Source organism: Falco biarmicus, chromosome 3 (genome assembly GCF_023638135.1).
Source record: "Falco biarmicus isolate bFalBia1 chromosome 3, bFalBia1.pri, whole genome shotgun sequence".
NCBI classification, from domain to species: domain Eukaryota; kingdom Metazoa; phylum Chordata; class Aves; order Falconiformes; family Falconidae; genus Falco; species Falco biarmicus.
The window spans coordinates 27,832,046-27,849,063 of record NC_079290.1 but is presented as its reverse complement, the minus strand read 5'-3'; the positions used below and the strand labels follow the sequence as shown (position 1 = coordinate 27,849,063).

At 49.3% G+C, this 17,018-nt stretch overlaps 2 protein-coding genes across 2 annotated transcripts in view; both read left to right on the top strand.

Moving 5' to 3' along the window:
* Positions 1-17,018, top strand: part of ATP6V1C1 (ATPase H+ transporting V1 subunit C1) — a 162,819-nt gene that overhangs the window by 12,159 nt on the left and 133,642 nt on the right. The window lies entirely within an intron of this gene.
* ODF1 (outer dense fiber of sperm tails 1) lies at positions 12,933-15,701 on the top strand. Its single transcript, XM_056330457.1, has 2 exons — positions 12,933-13,174; positions 15,389-15,701. Exons 1-2 carry the CDS (start codon positions 12,933-12,935, stop codon positions 15,699-15,701), a joined length of 555 nt encoding a protein of 184 aa, XP_056186432.1.

Below are 17,018 nucleotides of genomic sequence, written 5' to 3'. Positions count from 1 at the left end.
AATTAATGTATGGTATCAACCCTGGACATTCCTGACAGGTTTGAACTAGCTCTGCGCTCGATGGTCTAGCAGTGTTCGTTAGCTGTGTCCCGTGTCATGCTGTGGGAGGAGGGGCTCCAAAACATTCTGTAGTGGCAGAAACTCAGTTGTTAATTTAAAGAAAAGCCTTTTCTTCCGATATAGTTTCTGGAACAAGAAAACTGTGCAAGAGCTATAACAACATCTGGAGCTTTCCTGGTTCAGAGCAGGTTTTCTGCGTTTCAGAGGTATACGTACATGCACAGAAGGCATTCCCAGTGCTGTTACTGGCGTAAGGTTACATCCAAAGACTCACAGTTCCCATGCTTTGGGGCTCAGAAAGCAGCACCCGCCTCACCTGCTCTTACCACGGTGATGCCCACACCTGAGCTATTTCCCTGCACCTTCCTTGGGGCCAGTGGGGAGAAACAGGGACCCAACAGACTCAGCTGTACAGCTGCTGGTGGGATTAACCATGCCCTAGGTGAACCTCTCTTCTCCATAGGCAGAGGAAATTTGGAGGGGAGTGGGTGTGTTTGCTGTAGGGGTCTGAAATGAAGTGAGCGAAGCCCACCAAGGTGCGTGCTGACGGCAGCCATCGGCCATCTGGCTGTGCCCCCTCCCAAGGCAGCGCTGCCCTGGCCGCTCGGTGCTGAAGCAGTCGCCTCTGGCAGCCGTTCATCCTGCCCCTCTGACAGGCACAGCTTCCCTGAAGTGAGGATGTGCGTCTCCCATGAATCATCTCCTCAGCTGCTGACTGAGGTCCTTTGGACCTCTCACATCAGGACATGCTGTGGCAGCACCGTATCTCCAGCTGGAAATGAGCAAGGGTCTTCTCCAAAGCCTCCAACACAGGCAGGGCTGTTGCAGGCAGGGTGCCAGAGCAAACCCTTGCTCATCGCAGCAACATCCATGTGCATAGGTAATTGCCTCTTCCAAAGCAGCAACCCTCACAGACCTGAGCCTGGGAGGTGCAGAGCATCTCCCACTCTGCCTGACACGTGTGGGCCGTCTCAGAGATCAGTGCTTCTAAAATACGGTGTGATCATGATCGTTCATCAAAGCACAGGCTGAATTTTAAACTCTTCAGTAATACGAGAAGTTACTGTCTGACCTGTCTCACACCCTAACGGTGCTGCCAAAGGAGGAAGGAAAGAACTGAAATTTGACGCAGTGGCATACGGAGGGACTCGGAATTCATCTGAAATGAAGATGATGAGAACAACGGTTTTGTCTGGTCTTTGATCCCTTTCACAAATAACATCTCTGGATGTGGTTAGAGAGGGCTCATGCTGTGAGCTGGGCTTTTTGTAGTCACCTCTGACTGGGAAGTTCTTGTCAGTTGGATTTGTGCGTTTTTCCAGTTTATTTTGTAATACAATCAAATTACCGCTTCCACATCATGAGAGATACTTAACGGGTTTCTTGGGAGAGGACACCAAGTTCAAGGCTAATTTTTTTCCTCTCAAAGAATTTTTCCAGTTTTCATTCCTAAACAATTTAATTTGATAATTACTCACAGAGGATGAAATTCATTTCAACAAATCTTGGGCAACAACTTCACAGAGACATCTTGTGCTCTTCCTCCTCCGCATGCAGCTGCGGTTCAGTGACATGTTTACCTGTGCTACCATCCCTGCTCTGAAGCTCCAGCCCCCTTTGGTAAGAGCCATTGCGGCTTCATGTAGCCTGGAGAAGTTTAGTTGTAGCTTCAGAACTGGCTTCTTTTGAGGTTGATTCCATTCTTGTGCCCAGGTGTTCCCCAAACTGGAAGCCAACCATGGAAAAGAGAAAAAAATACACTGAAAGGAAAATCCCTAAGCTGAGGAGCTTCATGTTTCATAATACCTAAATGGTGGAAGCATCTCTTTTAGAGTGACATGTCAGGATGTACCTGATGTCCAGGTGGAGGTTCAGATCCCTGTGACTGGCCCTAAGCTAGTCTTGCCTCACGCACACCACTGTTGCTAGAACTGCAGAAACAAACTACCAGACACTCTTCAGTTTTAACCACCAGGTTATTTACATCTGCTTTGAGGATACACTAGATAAAACTTTGAGGCCCTGGGATAGACTCACTGGAGTGACACAGGCTGACACAGCTCCCATTTCACCACTGCAAAAGGTGGCCCATGCTTGGTGTCATGAGGTAGGACCTGTGCAGCTGCATGGCTCATCCTTCTGGGCCACAGTCATTGCTGTACCTTGCTGGGAGATCTTTGTTGCAAACAAGAACTGCTCATCCTTCTTTAAACAGGGAACAAAAACTGGAGAAAAAAGGCAAAATTAGGGTTGGAGTTTTCTTGTCATCACCAGAGCCCATGCCTTTTTCCATTCGTGCAGAGACAAGCTGTCACAGAAATGATGGGAGGCTGGTGGTGAGAACTGACTGCCAGAGAAGGACATCGTTTGTAATCCAGAGTGTCCAGATGATGTTGGTGAGTGGTACAGATTTATTTGGTAACTCATCTCTCATTAAAACTGACAGATTTTTTTCTTCCTAGCAGGATGGATGAGAGTGGAAATATTTCACATAGTCACTGATTTCACTGACATATGACAATTAAGAAGCACTTTAAATCTTTTTCAATTTGATATGAATCCCGTAAAATAATAAAACGCCAGCATCTAAACAAAGATCTTCAATAAACTTGGTTTTGAGATTTCTATTATGTTCCAGTTTGGAATGAAAGGAAACTGAAATAACCAGCTTTCCCAGGGAAGCGTGACTTCTGAGATTTGCACAGCTCTAAGCATCCTTGCATAAGCCTTCAGGAGCCCAGTGATCCCTGCTGACAGGCAAGGCTCCTCCTGTGCTCAGGGATGCTGCAGCTGGTCCAGCACACCTGCCACAGAGGGAATTCTCATTCATATCCTATCAGATGCTCAGGGTCGTCTCCCAGGTGGCAGCACCAATTGCCAACACCACATTTTGGGGAGGTACTTTCTTAAGTATGTGGATGGAAATGGAGAGGTCTTCACCAGTTTTCAGGTAACCTGGGCACATCCCTGATGAGTGGGTAGGCCTTGCCTTCATCCTGCAGAGGAGCAAACAAAAGGTGGCCTTGGCACATACAAACTATTTTCTGTTGAAGTGAACACGGGTGTTGGAGAAATAAAAGTCCCCGTTAAGAAGAGTTCTCTCTTACATGGCATTAGCACATTGATTTCTACTCCTGCAGCAAAGCTGAGTTTCATTTACAGAGGACTGTCCTGAACAGAAGCAGATGCCAGACTATTAACTAACAACATAAAGTGCCCTTTTTTATAGCAAATAACATTTTGTTCTTTATTTACATTTAGGTAGACAAGATACCTAAAATGGAAGGACGAGACCCAGCAAATACACTTCGTGCTGAACTGTGCAGGCACAGACGGCTCTTAGCACTTGTTTTTAGATGGGAGTTTATACCCCCGAGGTGAGTTGTGCGCTCCTGGGCAATACCCACCTCTCTCAGTCGTTCACCTGAGAGCTGGAAAGCACGGACAGCAACCATCTTCAGCTGCTCCACAATTTACATCTCTTCTGGGTGCCAGACTCACCCATTTGCTGAGCTGTTTGAACTAAATGGGAGTAGTAGGAATGCAGTAATGTTGGCTGAAAACAAAAGCTGAAGCAAGGGCATTTTCAGAGCAGCTTTAGGGCCTGAAGACTACTGCAGTCCTCCTGTTTGGGCTATGGAAGGGTGATGTGGGTACCTGGAAATGACTCTGTGACAGAGAGAAGACATTCCAATTTATCAGCAGGCTGCTCTCTTTAAGCATTGCAGCAGCTTTCAGATATTACCTTTGGGAAGAGTAGACTGGCTTGATGGTGGCAGAGAGGAGCTCTTCCATAGCGTCACCCCCTCGGAATCTGCGTGATGGCAAGCAGCTGTGGCAAGCGTGTCTTCCGAGCGCTCTGCACCGCCCCATCAGTGCAGAAGCACGGGCAGGGGCGGCACTGCCAGGCTATTGCAGATGTCGTCGCACGAGAGGAGCAGCGAGCAGGCAGAAAGCCAGAGCTGGTGGGGAGACGCTGGGACATTTTGGGGTCAGAAGAGGCTCTAGAAAGCACAAGCTTAGTGAGTGAGCATGACTGACATGCCGTGACAAGTACACCATGGGCTATTGCTCTCCAAGGTGTAGTGCTGCGGGGTGTTTCAGTCAAGATCCTGTGTACACATGGGATAAAGCATCTTTAGCAACTATGCTGGATACCGTGGTGCCTTGAAACATGCTGGGGAAAGATCTGTCACTGCTTTAATTGTATTAAAACACGCAGAGCTGGAGTGAATAATACCATGAGCAGGCCAGTAATTAATTAACTGGTTTGCTGTACAAGGGAAGGGTAACACTAATTTTCTTCCATCTGGCCTGTGTAGACCAGACCTTGTTAGGAAGAAGAACATTTATTCATTTTGGTGTAAGACAGCATGGCCCTGCTCTCAGGTCCTTGCTGCTATGTGCCAGTGGGAGAGCAGAAGTGGAAGAGAGCCTGGGATGTTGTGGGAAGCATTATCTGAAAGGAAGACAACTTAGGACAGCACTAGGAAAACAAGGAAAAGAAAACTCTTTTAAAGTTGACGAAGCATCAGTGTGTCTGAGCAGCAGAGTGAGAAGCGAGTCAGTGTAGAATATTCAACGAATCATTTAAAATTGAATTGAGGGAACTCAGCTGCTCCATTATGAGTTTCAAGCGGAGAAAGAATTCCTTGAGGAAAGACGTAAAAAGCAGGTTTTGATGTAACATGAATATTTTTCCCATGAGGGTTAAAGAGAGTTAAATAAGTTGGTGAAACCGAGAAGATATCAAAGGATTGTCTCATTTACATAAACAGGGTGCTGAGAATCCAGAAATACCATCCCAAGGAGTTAATTCTACAGGTTGGTGTGGGAAGTCAGTGCCACTCCAGAGAGCAGGAGGCTGAGCTGGAGCCTGACACCCTGGGTCTGCTCCAAACCTTTCGGCAATACTTGGCTGGACACATAGGTGCGTAGTTACATGGCTAATTAATTCTGTTCCATATGGAAATTAGGAGAGGGGAAAATGATCGTTATTATCCATTTGAGAACATGGTTACCTGATTTCAGTGTGTGCCTGCAGTGCTCTGTATGAAATTGCACTCTCAGTCAAACGTCTGTCTTTCTGTACCAGAGTTAGTCCAGACTGCGCTTAAAGTGATATCCTTACACCACACTTAATGACGTGGTGGGGGCGTTAAAAGATTCTAGCTGATAACTGTAAATCAGTATGTCAGACACTGACAAAACCTGCTAGGTCTGAAAATATATTGGCCAAACTCTGAACGGATCAATACTTGCTGTACTCGGTCTGTTCTTGCTCAAAAGCAACCAAAAGAGGCTTTGAAAGAACAAGCTAATTCCAGGCATTCTGTTTGGAAGGGCAGGGAAGGCAGCAATGCTTCCAGCCCTTAGGGTTAGATTTTGGGGGTTGGGGTTTTAGGTTTGTGGGTTTTTTGCAGGTTTCGTTTGGAGTATCTTAAAGTCCCCCTCCATAATCTCCCCTGACAAGGTAGACTCTGAGTGGAGGTGTCCCTGGCTCTGTGCTGAGGACAGGGAGGGGCAGTGACCCCTGGCAGTAAGCGGTGGCCTGAAGGACATCTTCCAGTTGCCATCCCTCCACTCTGGTTTTCAATTTAAAAGAAATTCAATTTAAAATTCAATTTAAAATAAAAGTTCTCAGCTTCACGGGTGTCAGGAAGCTCTTCCACAGCTAGGAATGCTCAAGGGCTCAGAAGCAACAAGCCAAAGAACTTAGGCTGGTTTTGACTTCACCGTGTTGGAATGTTGTTGCCTTTAAGGTCACTGTGGGAGTGAGTTCAGGACAATGTGTGAGACTGACAAGGGCCAGATCAGAGATGGATGCTGTGGTATATGCACTCCTTCCTCCTCCTCCTCCCATCTGTTAGGTTAGATCTGACTGTGCAAGGTCCCTAGGAGTGCAGCAAACTCGAAGCCGGAGGATGTCCTGTTCCACTGATAAGAAAAGACAACTTCATAACAGCATTTGCAAGTGAAGTTTGATCGTGGACTCACTTCCTTGACAGCCCCAAATATGTTTGATTGCCTGATCTTAGAAGAAGTCAAAATTCACCTTGACTTCCCTGGGCAGGGACCTGATTAAGCTGAAGCTTGCATCACACCACAGCGGTTTTACCCTGGTAAATCCTCATGTCCCAGTAACACGCAGCATCCACGTATCAGCGTGTTGGCAGCAACTCACACACTGCATTTACAGCACCGGGTGACTTGCAGTGAAGGAGCAATGCTAAAACCCCTCTTTGCTAGGTGGGTTACTGAGACTACCCCACCAGCAGCCGGAGGAACACACCGAGGGGCAGAAGTCCTTCCTTCCCCTCGGGAAATGGAGCTGAGCTGGTTCTTGAGATGACAGACAGCACACCTTCAAGGTAGAGTTGACCTGTGCTCAAAGCAATTCCCATCCATCCACCTACCTTCTCGGCCATTTTTGGTGCCCCTTTCAAGTGGAGCCAGCCAGGCAGACCCACATAAACCTGGGTGCCACTTCCCCGTGCCTGAGAAGTCACTAGCTCCGCAACGGTGATGTCAGCCAAGTCAGCTGCACGTGGTTACTCCTCCAAGGCCTGCCTGTAATTACCCCCCCATGCCCAGAAGGGCAGGCAAGTTCTCCCACAGCTTGAAGGAAATAATTACAGAGCAGCTCACCTTCCTGCAGCACAGAGCTCTTCCTGATACATCCCAGAGGCACCAGCAGCATTACTCATGGTGGGTGACGTTTCCCAGCGTGATTCTCACACCCTAGCTCCACCATCCCGCCTGCTCCCATCTGGAGCTGGTCAAGCCCAGGACAGCACGTCAGTGCTGGGGAGGAAGGGGAGGAGTGGACCTGGCTCTGGCTGTGGGAAGCAGCCCATCAAGAAATGCCTGTTTAGCACAAGGCAGACTAGCTTGCCTCAGGAGTGAGCTTCTTCTGTAGATTAAATGGCTCCTTGTGAGTCAGGAGCCCAACCCTTTATTGCAGAGTTGCATATTTTCAGAAATGGCTGAAAAAGTAGCAGGCATTTTGGAGAAGCTGTTTCACGCTGGTGTGGCCCCACTTCCCATTTACTCGGCTGGTTCCTGTGCCACCTCCACAGCTCACTAGCTCCGTACACGGAGCAGCTGGAGGTGGCCCAGCGTGGTGCTGACCTGGATGAAGTGATCTCCCACCCTGATCCTCCCCTGATAAGGGAGTGAAAGGCTAAGGCTGGTGATCTCTCGTGCCAGCTTTGCTGAAGAGATGCCTTCTTAGCAGCTCCACCCAAAATACTCTTCATTCTCCTAACCTGGAGATGCCTTGAGTCGCCCTCGTTGCCCTGCAGGAACAGATGCAGGTCTCTGGTGGAGACCCAGCAGCCTCAGAAAGTCTCTTTACCTGTTTATGTTGATACCTTAAGGCACAGTACCTGCCTCCAGGGGGTCGACCTCACATCCACGCCAGTTGTCCTTGTCTGGTGATATGTGGTGGTAGCACACAGCTGAGGCACTGCCCTCACTCCAGCCCATGGGTAGGCAGGAAGAAACTGGGGAGAGAGACCTTCATCCCTCACCTGCCTCTAATCCTGCTCTGTGGAAAGAGGTGAACCCCCTCCCCGTGATGGAGTCTGTGGCTACCACCTCTCTCAAAAGGCACCATGCAGGTGCTTCTTGTTTGAGCAGTCAAGCACAACAAACACTGTGGTGAGTGGAGTAGCCTCTAGCCTGCTGTCACCCCAGAGGCTCATGGAAGAGCCTGTGGCCCTGCGAGCTCATGCCCGCTCAATGACAAGCCCAGCACATGGGCTTGGCAGGCTTTTTGGGGCTGGGGGTGTTGGAGTTTGACTGACTGATGAGTTGTTTAAGGTACCCTTAGGTGTCACACCGGTCGCCTACTCATGGTGACGCTGCAGAATATGCCAGGTACAGTGTGATCTTTTCAGAGAGAAGCAAGACCATGAGAGAAGGCTGGGAGAAAAGGCAGAGAGAAGGTAGAGGGAGGCAAGACCCACATTCTGGATGGTTTGGAGTGTTTAGCAAAAAACGACAGGTAGTTTACGGGTCACCTACACACTTCTCTCCAGCCTATTGAGGTACGTCAAGCCAGGGCTCAGAAGGACTCGCTAGTATCTCCATTTATCACAGGGTCCCAGACTGCTGATTTGGCATCTCTAAGGAAAAAACTTGCTCCATCCAGTCTGCTGCTGTTGTGGTATCAATATCAAGTCACACATTTCCCCCACAAAAGAGTGGTTGGTGATAAACCTTATCTTTATGGTTTACCCACCTGGGCAGGTTGCTCACATCCCAACCTGTCCCCCCTTTCTCTTACTGTACTAGGAGCAGGTGACATCAGTAATTCAGGGATTTTTTACTGCTAACATTTGCTGGTTTGTATGTACCAGGTTGAGGTGGGACCTGACTCCTTTGAACCAATGAGGCTGTGGGGTTTTCTGTAACACCAGCACTCAAGGGGAGTGAAAGACTGGAAAGGGATACCAGGCAACCCATCCGCTGCCATCATTTGCCAGGAAAGTTCAGTCTTTCTCCTCTGAATGCTTTTGAGGTCCCTTTCCTGAAAATGACAGCCACAGACAGTAAACTCTATGGGGACAGTACTGGAAACGATCATGTAGGACTGAGAATGCTGAAACTACATTTATAATACTTGGCTGCTGTCATCTGCGGGCAGTGGTAAATGCTAGAAAGAGGTAGCAGCTGCCTTCCAAAAGTGTTTTCAAGCACGTATGATCAAGGGAGATGCTTGTCACAGGCAAAGCAAGTGCACACTTCTGCTCAACCCCTAGGAAGTCACAGTAAGGATTATCACCATGTAGATCTTTATAGCAAGACCATAAAGCATACAGTGAAAAATAACTATTGTTTTCTAGTCTAGCCGCCATCCATCCCTTACAAGTGCAAAGTGAATGATTTGCCTGGGGAAGACCGAAGACTTAAAGTGTGGGGGTTTTACCTAAAAACAGCATTAGAAGCATGAAAAAAGCACAATGCCAGCATAAAATTCTTGCTTAGCTGCGGCAGTAAAGGGAAACAAGGCTACAAATTGCTTTTAAAGCCATGTATTTCCTTTTGGTTTAAAAACTACAGCCTGGTTTTCAGAGCATTAAAAAAATGCCCTGCCTGCACGTAGGTTTTTATTATTTTTAAACACTGATTGCAAATATAAGTGCAGATATGCAGCTGGTGTGACAGTGCCCTTGGGAATGAGCAGCTCCACATGCAAGTGTTATGGGAAGTCTCTGTAAACCCAGTGTTGCTACCCCTGGGTTGATTCCACAGAGGGCACTCGCTGGCACGGTGCTTTATCCTACCGCAGGATTCCCTGGCAGGTTTCAGGACACAGTAAGACAAGGAAAAGCACACGCTGTTCCCAAAGCAGGGTCACCACGTGCCAGGAGTGGTGCCGCACGCTGCGCATCAGCCTGTGCTGGTGGGATGGGACAGGGGGCAGAGGGGCAGAGCAGCAGAGCAGCGAATCGCTGCTTGGCTGATTAATATCCACAGGCACCTACTTATCCGAGCGGAATGTGGGGTGATGCCTTCTGATTTTATTTTGGATGCAGGTCCCTCTGGTCGGTGCTCAGGGTAGTAGGCCATGCTGTTGCTCTCCAGGTCTGGGAACAAACTCCCTGTGTGATCATGCCTGGGGGAAAAGCTCACATCCCCTGGCGTAAAGATGCATCCCAAAGGATGAAGCATCCTGTGAGCACCCCTGCCTGCAAAGCCTCCCCGCTCTCCAGTGAGGTGCATGGTGAATCCCCAAACCCCCTGATTTCATGCACCAGGGAGGTTTAACTTCAAATTGTTTTCAACCCGTTACTTTTCCTGTGGAAATTTTATTTTGACACACGTCCTAGTGTTCAGCATCTTTGCTGCATAACGGCTCCTGGGGTCCATACGCCCAGGGCTCTGACAGGGAGATTTAGCTCGATGCTCTGTTCGAGCGGTCTGCTCCAGATCTTGTCTCTTCGGATGGGACTTGGCAAACAAAACTTCCTCTGTGAAATAAAGGATTCAGACTCTCACCATGCAAGAGAGACCTCCTGAAAGACTCTTTCATGTGGAACCAAAGAGACTAGAAAGTGTCAGAGTTTTAAAGACAAAATACTGCTGTCAGAAAGGTATACAGACTTCATACAGGAGGGACCCTTCACGTGTTGACAGCCTTTGAATTCAGCTTTTAAATAAAAAATTTGTCTTCATACTGAAAAAGTGATGCCTTTTATGAGTAAGAAAGCAGCCTTTTTTTTTTTTTTTTGGTCATGAAACTACCATTCAATAAAAAATAAGCTGGCTGCTTTGATTTATTTGAAAAGCTAAACTCATATTTCACCTTGGGAAAACAACACATCACCCAGCTCACCAGTTTGCAGACGCCTGAGAGACCAGGGTGTTGGTGCTGCCGAGGCTGGGATCAGCTTTTGTGTCACAGGCCAGTCTGCAGGAATACGGTTTGTGTCTTGGGCTACAGCACTTAGCAGAGATGATGGGACAGAAGCTGATGGTGGGTATTGTTGCTGGGAATTGGGGTATTTGTAAGTATGTATTAGGCATTTGACTTTTAACAAAGGTTTTTCATTGCTAGTATGTGTAAATGTAATTTGTTATGTAAAGTTATCTGCATGTGTTAATTTATTCTTGCATGTAACATACCAATGTTTGAGTGTAAGCGGTATCCAACAGGAAGCCTCACGTGGTCTTGTGCAACCTGGGATGTCACCTGTTTCCCTTTGTGGTCCTTGGGGTCCCCTCTTGCACTCCCTGCTTAGCCGCCGGCAGGTCCGGCTCCCTTCAGGCAGGCATCCCTGCGGGAACAGCCCCTGGCGCCAGCTTGGCTTTACCTCCCTTGATGCTTCAGGGGATATTTTCTTGTCTTGGACTACTTGGGCTTTTGGATACGGAGAATAATTGTGGAAGGCATTTCCTCCATGGGAAGGTGCCAGCAGGGTGGAGCAGCTCCCGGGTTCCCAAGGGGTCTTCTCCTGCTCTCTTAAATGCACAGGGACTACTCATTCTCACTGGTACTTGATCCACTGCAAGCCTTAAAGACCAGATTTCCCCCAAATACAAAGCACTCCCCACTCCTGTAGTCTTCTCTTAGTTTTTCTGGCAGTACTAAACCCAGGAGATTTTGGTGCCAACGCTGCCTGCGATTAAAGTACACCACAAGCACCTTTCAGGGAGCCAGGCAAATCCCTCCATGCCATGAGCATCACTAACACTGAAACCTATGCATGTCATCCTCAAGAAAAACTGATACAACAGCCTGACAGGACACGATGGCGTCAGGAGTCCTCAAAACAGGAGCTGATGACTCGAGCACCCCTGCCCAAGCTCACTGAGCAAGCAAGCAACAGATCCCAGCAGACAAAGGATCTGCAAAGGTAAAGCTGTCAGCTCAGATAAGTGCTTGCAGCGGTGCCCTGTGTACGGCACGTGCCCTGTGTCCTCTGTAAAATAATTGCAGGATGCAGCATCCTTTTTGCTGTCTTCCATCATCTGAAATCCTCATGTTGTCTATTCCTGCCAAGGCAGCACCTTGTTCTGATGCATGAGCAAGAGAAAGCTGTGGAGTAACATCTGTAAGGTGGGGAGCAAAGACCTGGGTCTGCTTTTCTTAGTGTCTTGTTTGCTTAACATGGTGTGAGAGCAGGGACATAAATATTTTTGAATTTGCATGTTCTGAAAATGTTCCCAGAAGTACCTTAACTGCAGCTGACCGTAAGGGATGCAAAGAGAACTTTCCATTTCTGGACATCTTTAACCATTTGCTGTGTCTTTCCCATAAAAAAATAAAAAAAAAAAGTAACAAGCACAGGGAGAAGTTCCTGATGGGGACAGCAGGTTTGCATTCACATCTGAAACTTGTTGCCACTGGAGAAAACCCTGTGAGAAGAGAGCCAGCAGGATGGGGAGGCAGGGTGCTCTGCCAGGGAGAAGTTGTGCGGGAGCTGTGGTGAGCACCTTGCCTTTCCCTGGCACTCACTGGGGGAACTGGGGGTGCTCCCTGGGGTGCCAGCACCCCGCAGACCATCCTGATGTGTATTCGGGCCAAGGCTTCTGGTCACCTTTGCCTAACACCATGGCAGTCCGTGCTGGGCATCAGCCAACAACGTGTGTAGGCATCGCGCATCCAACACCTCATGCAAAGCACTTGCAGGAAGAGGGAAAATGTAAAGAGCAACTGTAGGTCTCCTTGATTTACATCTTTTCTTCGAGGCTGTGGTGAACAGCAGCAAAGGCAGTGAGGAGGGGGAAGGCTGCAGAGGGCTGTGGTTTGCAGCAGGTTGCCAGCAGCCCCCTGCTGGGTCTGTGTTTCCCTTCTCCCAAGGCAGTGGTGGTCAGGCCCTGGGAATGGGAATCCCCACGAGTTTCAAGAGGAGACCAAGCTTGAAAACCTGAGTGGAGACGTGGGCTTTATTGATGGGGATTTCTGCCTGGGAGCGGGGAGGGGTGGCTTGCATTCCCTCTGTGCTGGTGTGCCGGGGCAGGAGAGCAGGGGACGGTGTGAGCAGCCGTGCTGAAGGAGTGTTGTGCTTGAAACTGCACCCAGGTCATGCTCCTGATGGCCCATGGCTCCACCGCCCGGCCATTGCACACATACCCCCCATGCCCCAAGCCCCCCGGCGTGTGCCCCTGCCACAGGCTGCCCTGGTCCCTGGGTGGGAGCTGCAGCTGTGCACGGACCTGGGCTGCGCTTCCCATGGCGACTGGAGCTGTGACGTGTCAGCAGATCCATGATGTCACAAGGTGCCAGCTGGAAGGCTGCAAGGGCACCTGCGGCTCTGCTCACACACTCGTCTCCAGACAAAACTCTCAAGGCAGTTTCCCCCTCCCCCCCCGCCACAAGCACAGGCTGCCACGGACGCTTCTGCCCTGATGCGCTTTGCTATATGAAGATGTCGCACAATTGCCTTTTGGAAAAGGTCAAGCAGGATTTGAGGCATGTGGAGAGAGAGATAAAGAGGCAGATGGAGCTGCTGGGGCAGTACCTGCAGCAGCTCCACAAGTTGCTCCCTGTGCCCTCCCCATGCAGCCCGGCGCTGTGCTTCTGCTGCTCGCGCCAGCGCGATCCTCGCCCCTGGGAGAGAGGGTCCCTCACAGCAAGGCTGGACATGGAGCAAGAACTGAGCAGGTAACAGATATTTGCCTGCTTTCTACGGGCATCGGCACCCTTTAAGGCAGGATGGAGGGAGGGTTAGCATCGGCATCAGGAACAAAAGTGGAAGCGGAGAAGCAGGAAAGGAGACAAATAGCCGTTTCTGGAGAAATGAGTTGAAAGGGGAATGGGAAGGCACGGCTTGTGCAGCCAGGCAGCCCGAGAGGAGCCATGCAGGCAGCTCCTGTGCCAGAAAGGGTTTGGGCCATGGCATTGTGATACTAACCATCTCACAAATTGTGTCTACAGTAAAGTACACAACTAGATCCAAAGCTGTTCAGCTGTGGAACAAAGTCCATCTTCAACATCAATTCAGTTTAAGTCTGGTAAACATGTACTTGCCTTCATCAGTAGCCAAAATGTTCCTGTATGCAGCTGGGTGCAGCACTGATGCACCACAGACATGTGTCCATACTTTCATACCTTATACAGTAGGAGGAATAGGTGTCAGGATTCCTACATCTCTATTTTGACCACTGGTGTGATGATTTTATTTTGTTCATGGAGTTCAGGTTGGACTCTAGTTGACACAAACCCCAAAGGTAGCCCCTACAGGAAGGGAGCTGTCGAATGATAAAATCTTAACATTAAGGCACAGCCAAATGCTGAGAGACCCCAAGGGCTAAGAAGGCCCTTGGCCATCAGCAGCGGTGGGAGTCTTTTGCTGCATTTGAGGCATTGGTATTTTCACCCCAAACTCAAGATTCTGTTTGAGTTCTCTTGTGTTGTGCCTGGAGATGATGAGGTCTTCACCCTGGCAACTGTGACGCTTTCATTACCCACAGAGCAGCAAGTACCATCACACAGCTTGCCATGTCTGTGTCACCTGCTGCGTGCAGCAGCATTAGAGGGAAAAGGAAAACAAGCTTGACCCCCGAGTTAATTTTACACTGACTTCAACAAAACCGAAAGTTGCTGTGAGGTTACTTTAAACTTACCCAGCAGCTGCAGCTCATGCAGGGCTGTTGAGCAGTGAATTTCAGATCCCAGGTGTTACAGGACTGGTGTCTGTGTCCAGATTTTCACCAGCACATCGGGATCCAGAGCTGGGCAGGCACAGCATCCACTTGCAGAATCATTGCACAACAAAATCCCAGTGAAGAAATGGAAATTCGGTCTCAGTGGAAGCTGGGGGTCTCAGGATGGGCCATGGGATGCCAAGGCATGCTCTCTCTGAGTGCCAGGCTCCCCAGCACTGCCACACTCGGGACAACTTACTGGTTGGAACACAAGTCCATGTCACTGCCATCTGAAACCACAGCAGGATTTCAGCCCATCACAGGGGGAAATTCAGGCACCCCCTTCCCACAGAAAACACTGGGAAGGATCAGCTTTCATAAGAACATTTATTCTCCTCCAACCAGCAATATGAAAAAAGGCTAAAGGGGCAGGTAGAAGAGCCAGCTCACACAGACAACGCACTCCAAAACCACCACACCAGGTTGAATCATTGCGAGCTTTAAGTAGAATTGCCGGGATGGGTGTACCTTGCTAACGAACCACTCACCACTCATTAGGGATTTCTCCCCTTTGTGGTCATGCCCGTTCCCTCATTGTTGCCCTATTTCCTTTCCCATCATTCCCATCATCTCTTTGATTTGGTGCCTTGTGCCCAGTTTAACTGTTTTAACTGAGGTGACCCTTCCATTGCCTGCTTTACAAATCGTCTGAATAAAGGCCAACCTCCTGGGTGAGTAGAGTCACTGTTTGACAGAATCAGAAACCATTTTAATGGCTCAGGGAGGCTCCAGTCCACCTCTGCAGGAACTTTTTAGATTTTTTTGCCAGATGTGTCTCCTATCCACCGATTGCTTTAAACAAAACTCCTAACTGGAAAATGTGATGTATTGTAACTATCCATTTAGAATGTAGGGCAAGGTGTAAGATGGACACACACGGCTTTGTGGGCATATGTACATGTGGAAGAGGAGTGCTGGCTTCTCTGTATTTAGGTGAAAGAACTTTTCAGCTCCACGATTAGCCCATCTCAAGAGGGGACACTGAAATAGTCCTGGCTACTGTGGTGTGCAGGTGGGAGCTCCTTCTGATGGCGCAGACACCACCTCAAGTGCTGTGCATCAGCATGAGGATGGATCCAATAGTTTCCTATATACTTCTCTTGTCCTTAAGATGGTCCACCCATTCATCTGTGAGTTGGACTGAAAGACTGTCATCTGATTTTTATTCCAGAATGCGAAGAAGTCTTAACGGGATGTCAAACTCTTCCCATGATCACAAGTTTTTGGCTTTGATGGATGTGAAGGATTTTGACTCCAAGGAAGTCACTGTAACAGTAAGAGATGGGAAGGTGAAGGTGTTAGCGGAGCACAAGGAGGAACGCACCACTGCAAGAGCAAAGGAGTATAACTACAGAAGCATCACAAAGGAAATCAGCCTGCCGCCAGGGGTGAGGGAGGACGAGGTAACCTACTCACTGGGACCCAATGGCACTGTGAAGATCGCAGCGGCACACAAGCGCTGCCCTTATCTCCTGAGCTGCTGAGCCACAGCCAGGAGCAGCAGCCAGGCACAGTCATTCCTCTGCTGCATCCCTCCTACCCGTCCGCTTTAGGTCTGTCCCACTAACGGTGTGCCAGCAGGTCTTCAGGCCTCTTCCAGAATGAAAGACAGCACTCTGAGCAGATGTGTGTGAGCCTCATTTCGAAGGGGTTCGGTGGGCAAAAAGGGGGATGCCAGCAGGAAAATGCAAAGCTGGTTTGGGGCATGCTTGGCTTGGTCGCTTGCCTGGGTACCAAAGGCACAGCTGGAGGCCACGTGGTTCAGGGTGGCTGTCACTGTGGTGTACGGTATCATGGATTTTTGAGCCTGGAAGGTACCACTTAAAATCAGGCACATTTCTGTAAAGGAACTTCCCTCAGTCCCGCCACTTCTATTTGAGCTGTAGGATATTTCTGGGAAGAAAACCTTGATAATAAACACCTCCAGGGGAGGAGCCTCCTCCCAAAAAAACCCAAGCTGTGCCATTTGTCCCTTTGGTTTGGCTCTTGCAGAGGCTGCCCAGCTGAGGTCAAAGGACAGAGATGTTTGGACTAATGCAGCGGGCTTACCAGCTGAGGAGAGAATGACTAAAACATTTCCTGCTATAGGAATCAATAGCTCCAAATGAATAAGAAAACTTTTCTCAGTTGGAAGAGGAGAATTGTCAATATAATTTCTTCCAAGTAATAATATAGAAAAATTTAAGGTCCAGAGTGGGACCTCACATAGCCACAGCCCTCGCTCTCCCTGAGCACAGGTATCAGCAGGATGGGGGTGGCACCAAGGGACAAGGAACAGCCTTGCAGGGGGGTTGCATTTGCTGCCCTGGCCTCAGCGCTTGGGCATGCACTCCTGCAGGAAGCAGCATTCGCTTTGACTGCAGAAAGGCACATAAAAAGACAATATGCCCGATGCCTGCTTTTGCAAGCTGCCTGTGCCAGCCATCTCTCCAGCAAGCACTGCATGGTTGAGGCTTCGTGAGCCCCTGGGGCTGGAGGGAGGAAGGTTGCCCCCTCTTTTTTGCAGTGCACTCCCCCACAGCAGATTTTTCTGGTGGGGAACCTCATGCTTTAGGTTGAGCTGGCACAGAAACAAACCTCCAACATTAATCTGTCAGGGGAGAGGGTGGATGGCCTGCGGGCTGGTGTCGCGCAGGTGTGCTGCCCACTTGAAGCCCCTCAGAGTGGGGTGTCGTCCCCTGCCATTAGCCTGGCTGAGAAACACAGTTGTTTACTGTCAAACGGGGGGACGTGGCTCCCATGGGACCCCCACACTGCTGGGGCAACACACCTCCAGCAGCCAAGGGGTCCCCGGTGCCAAG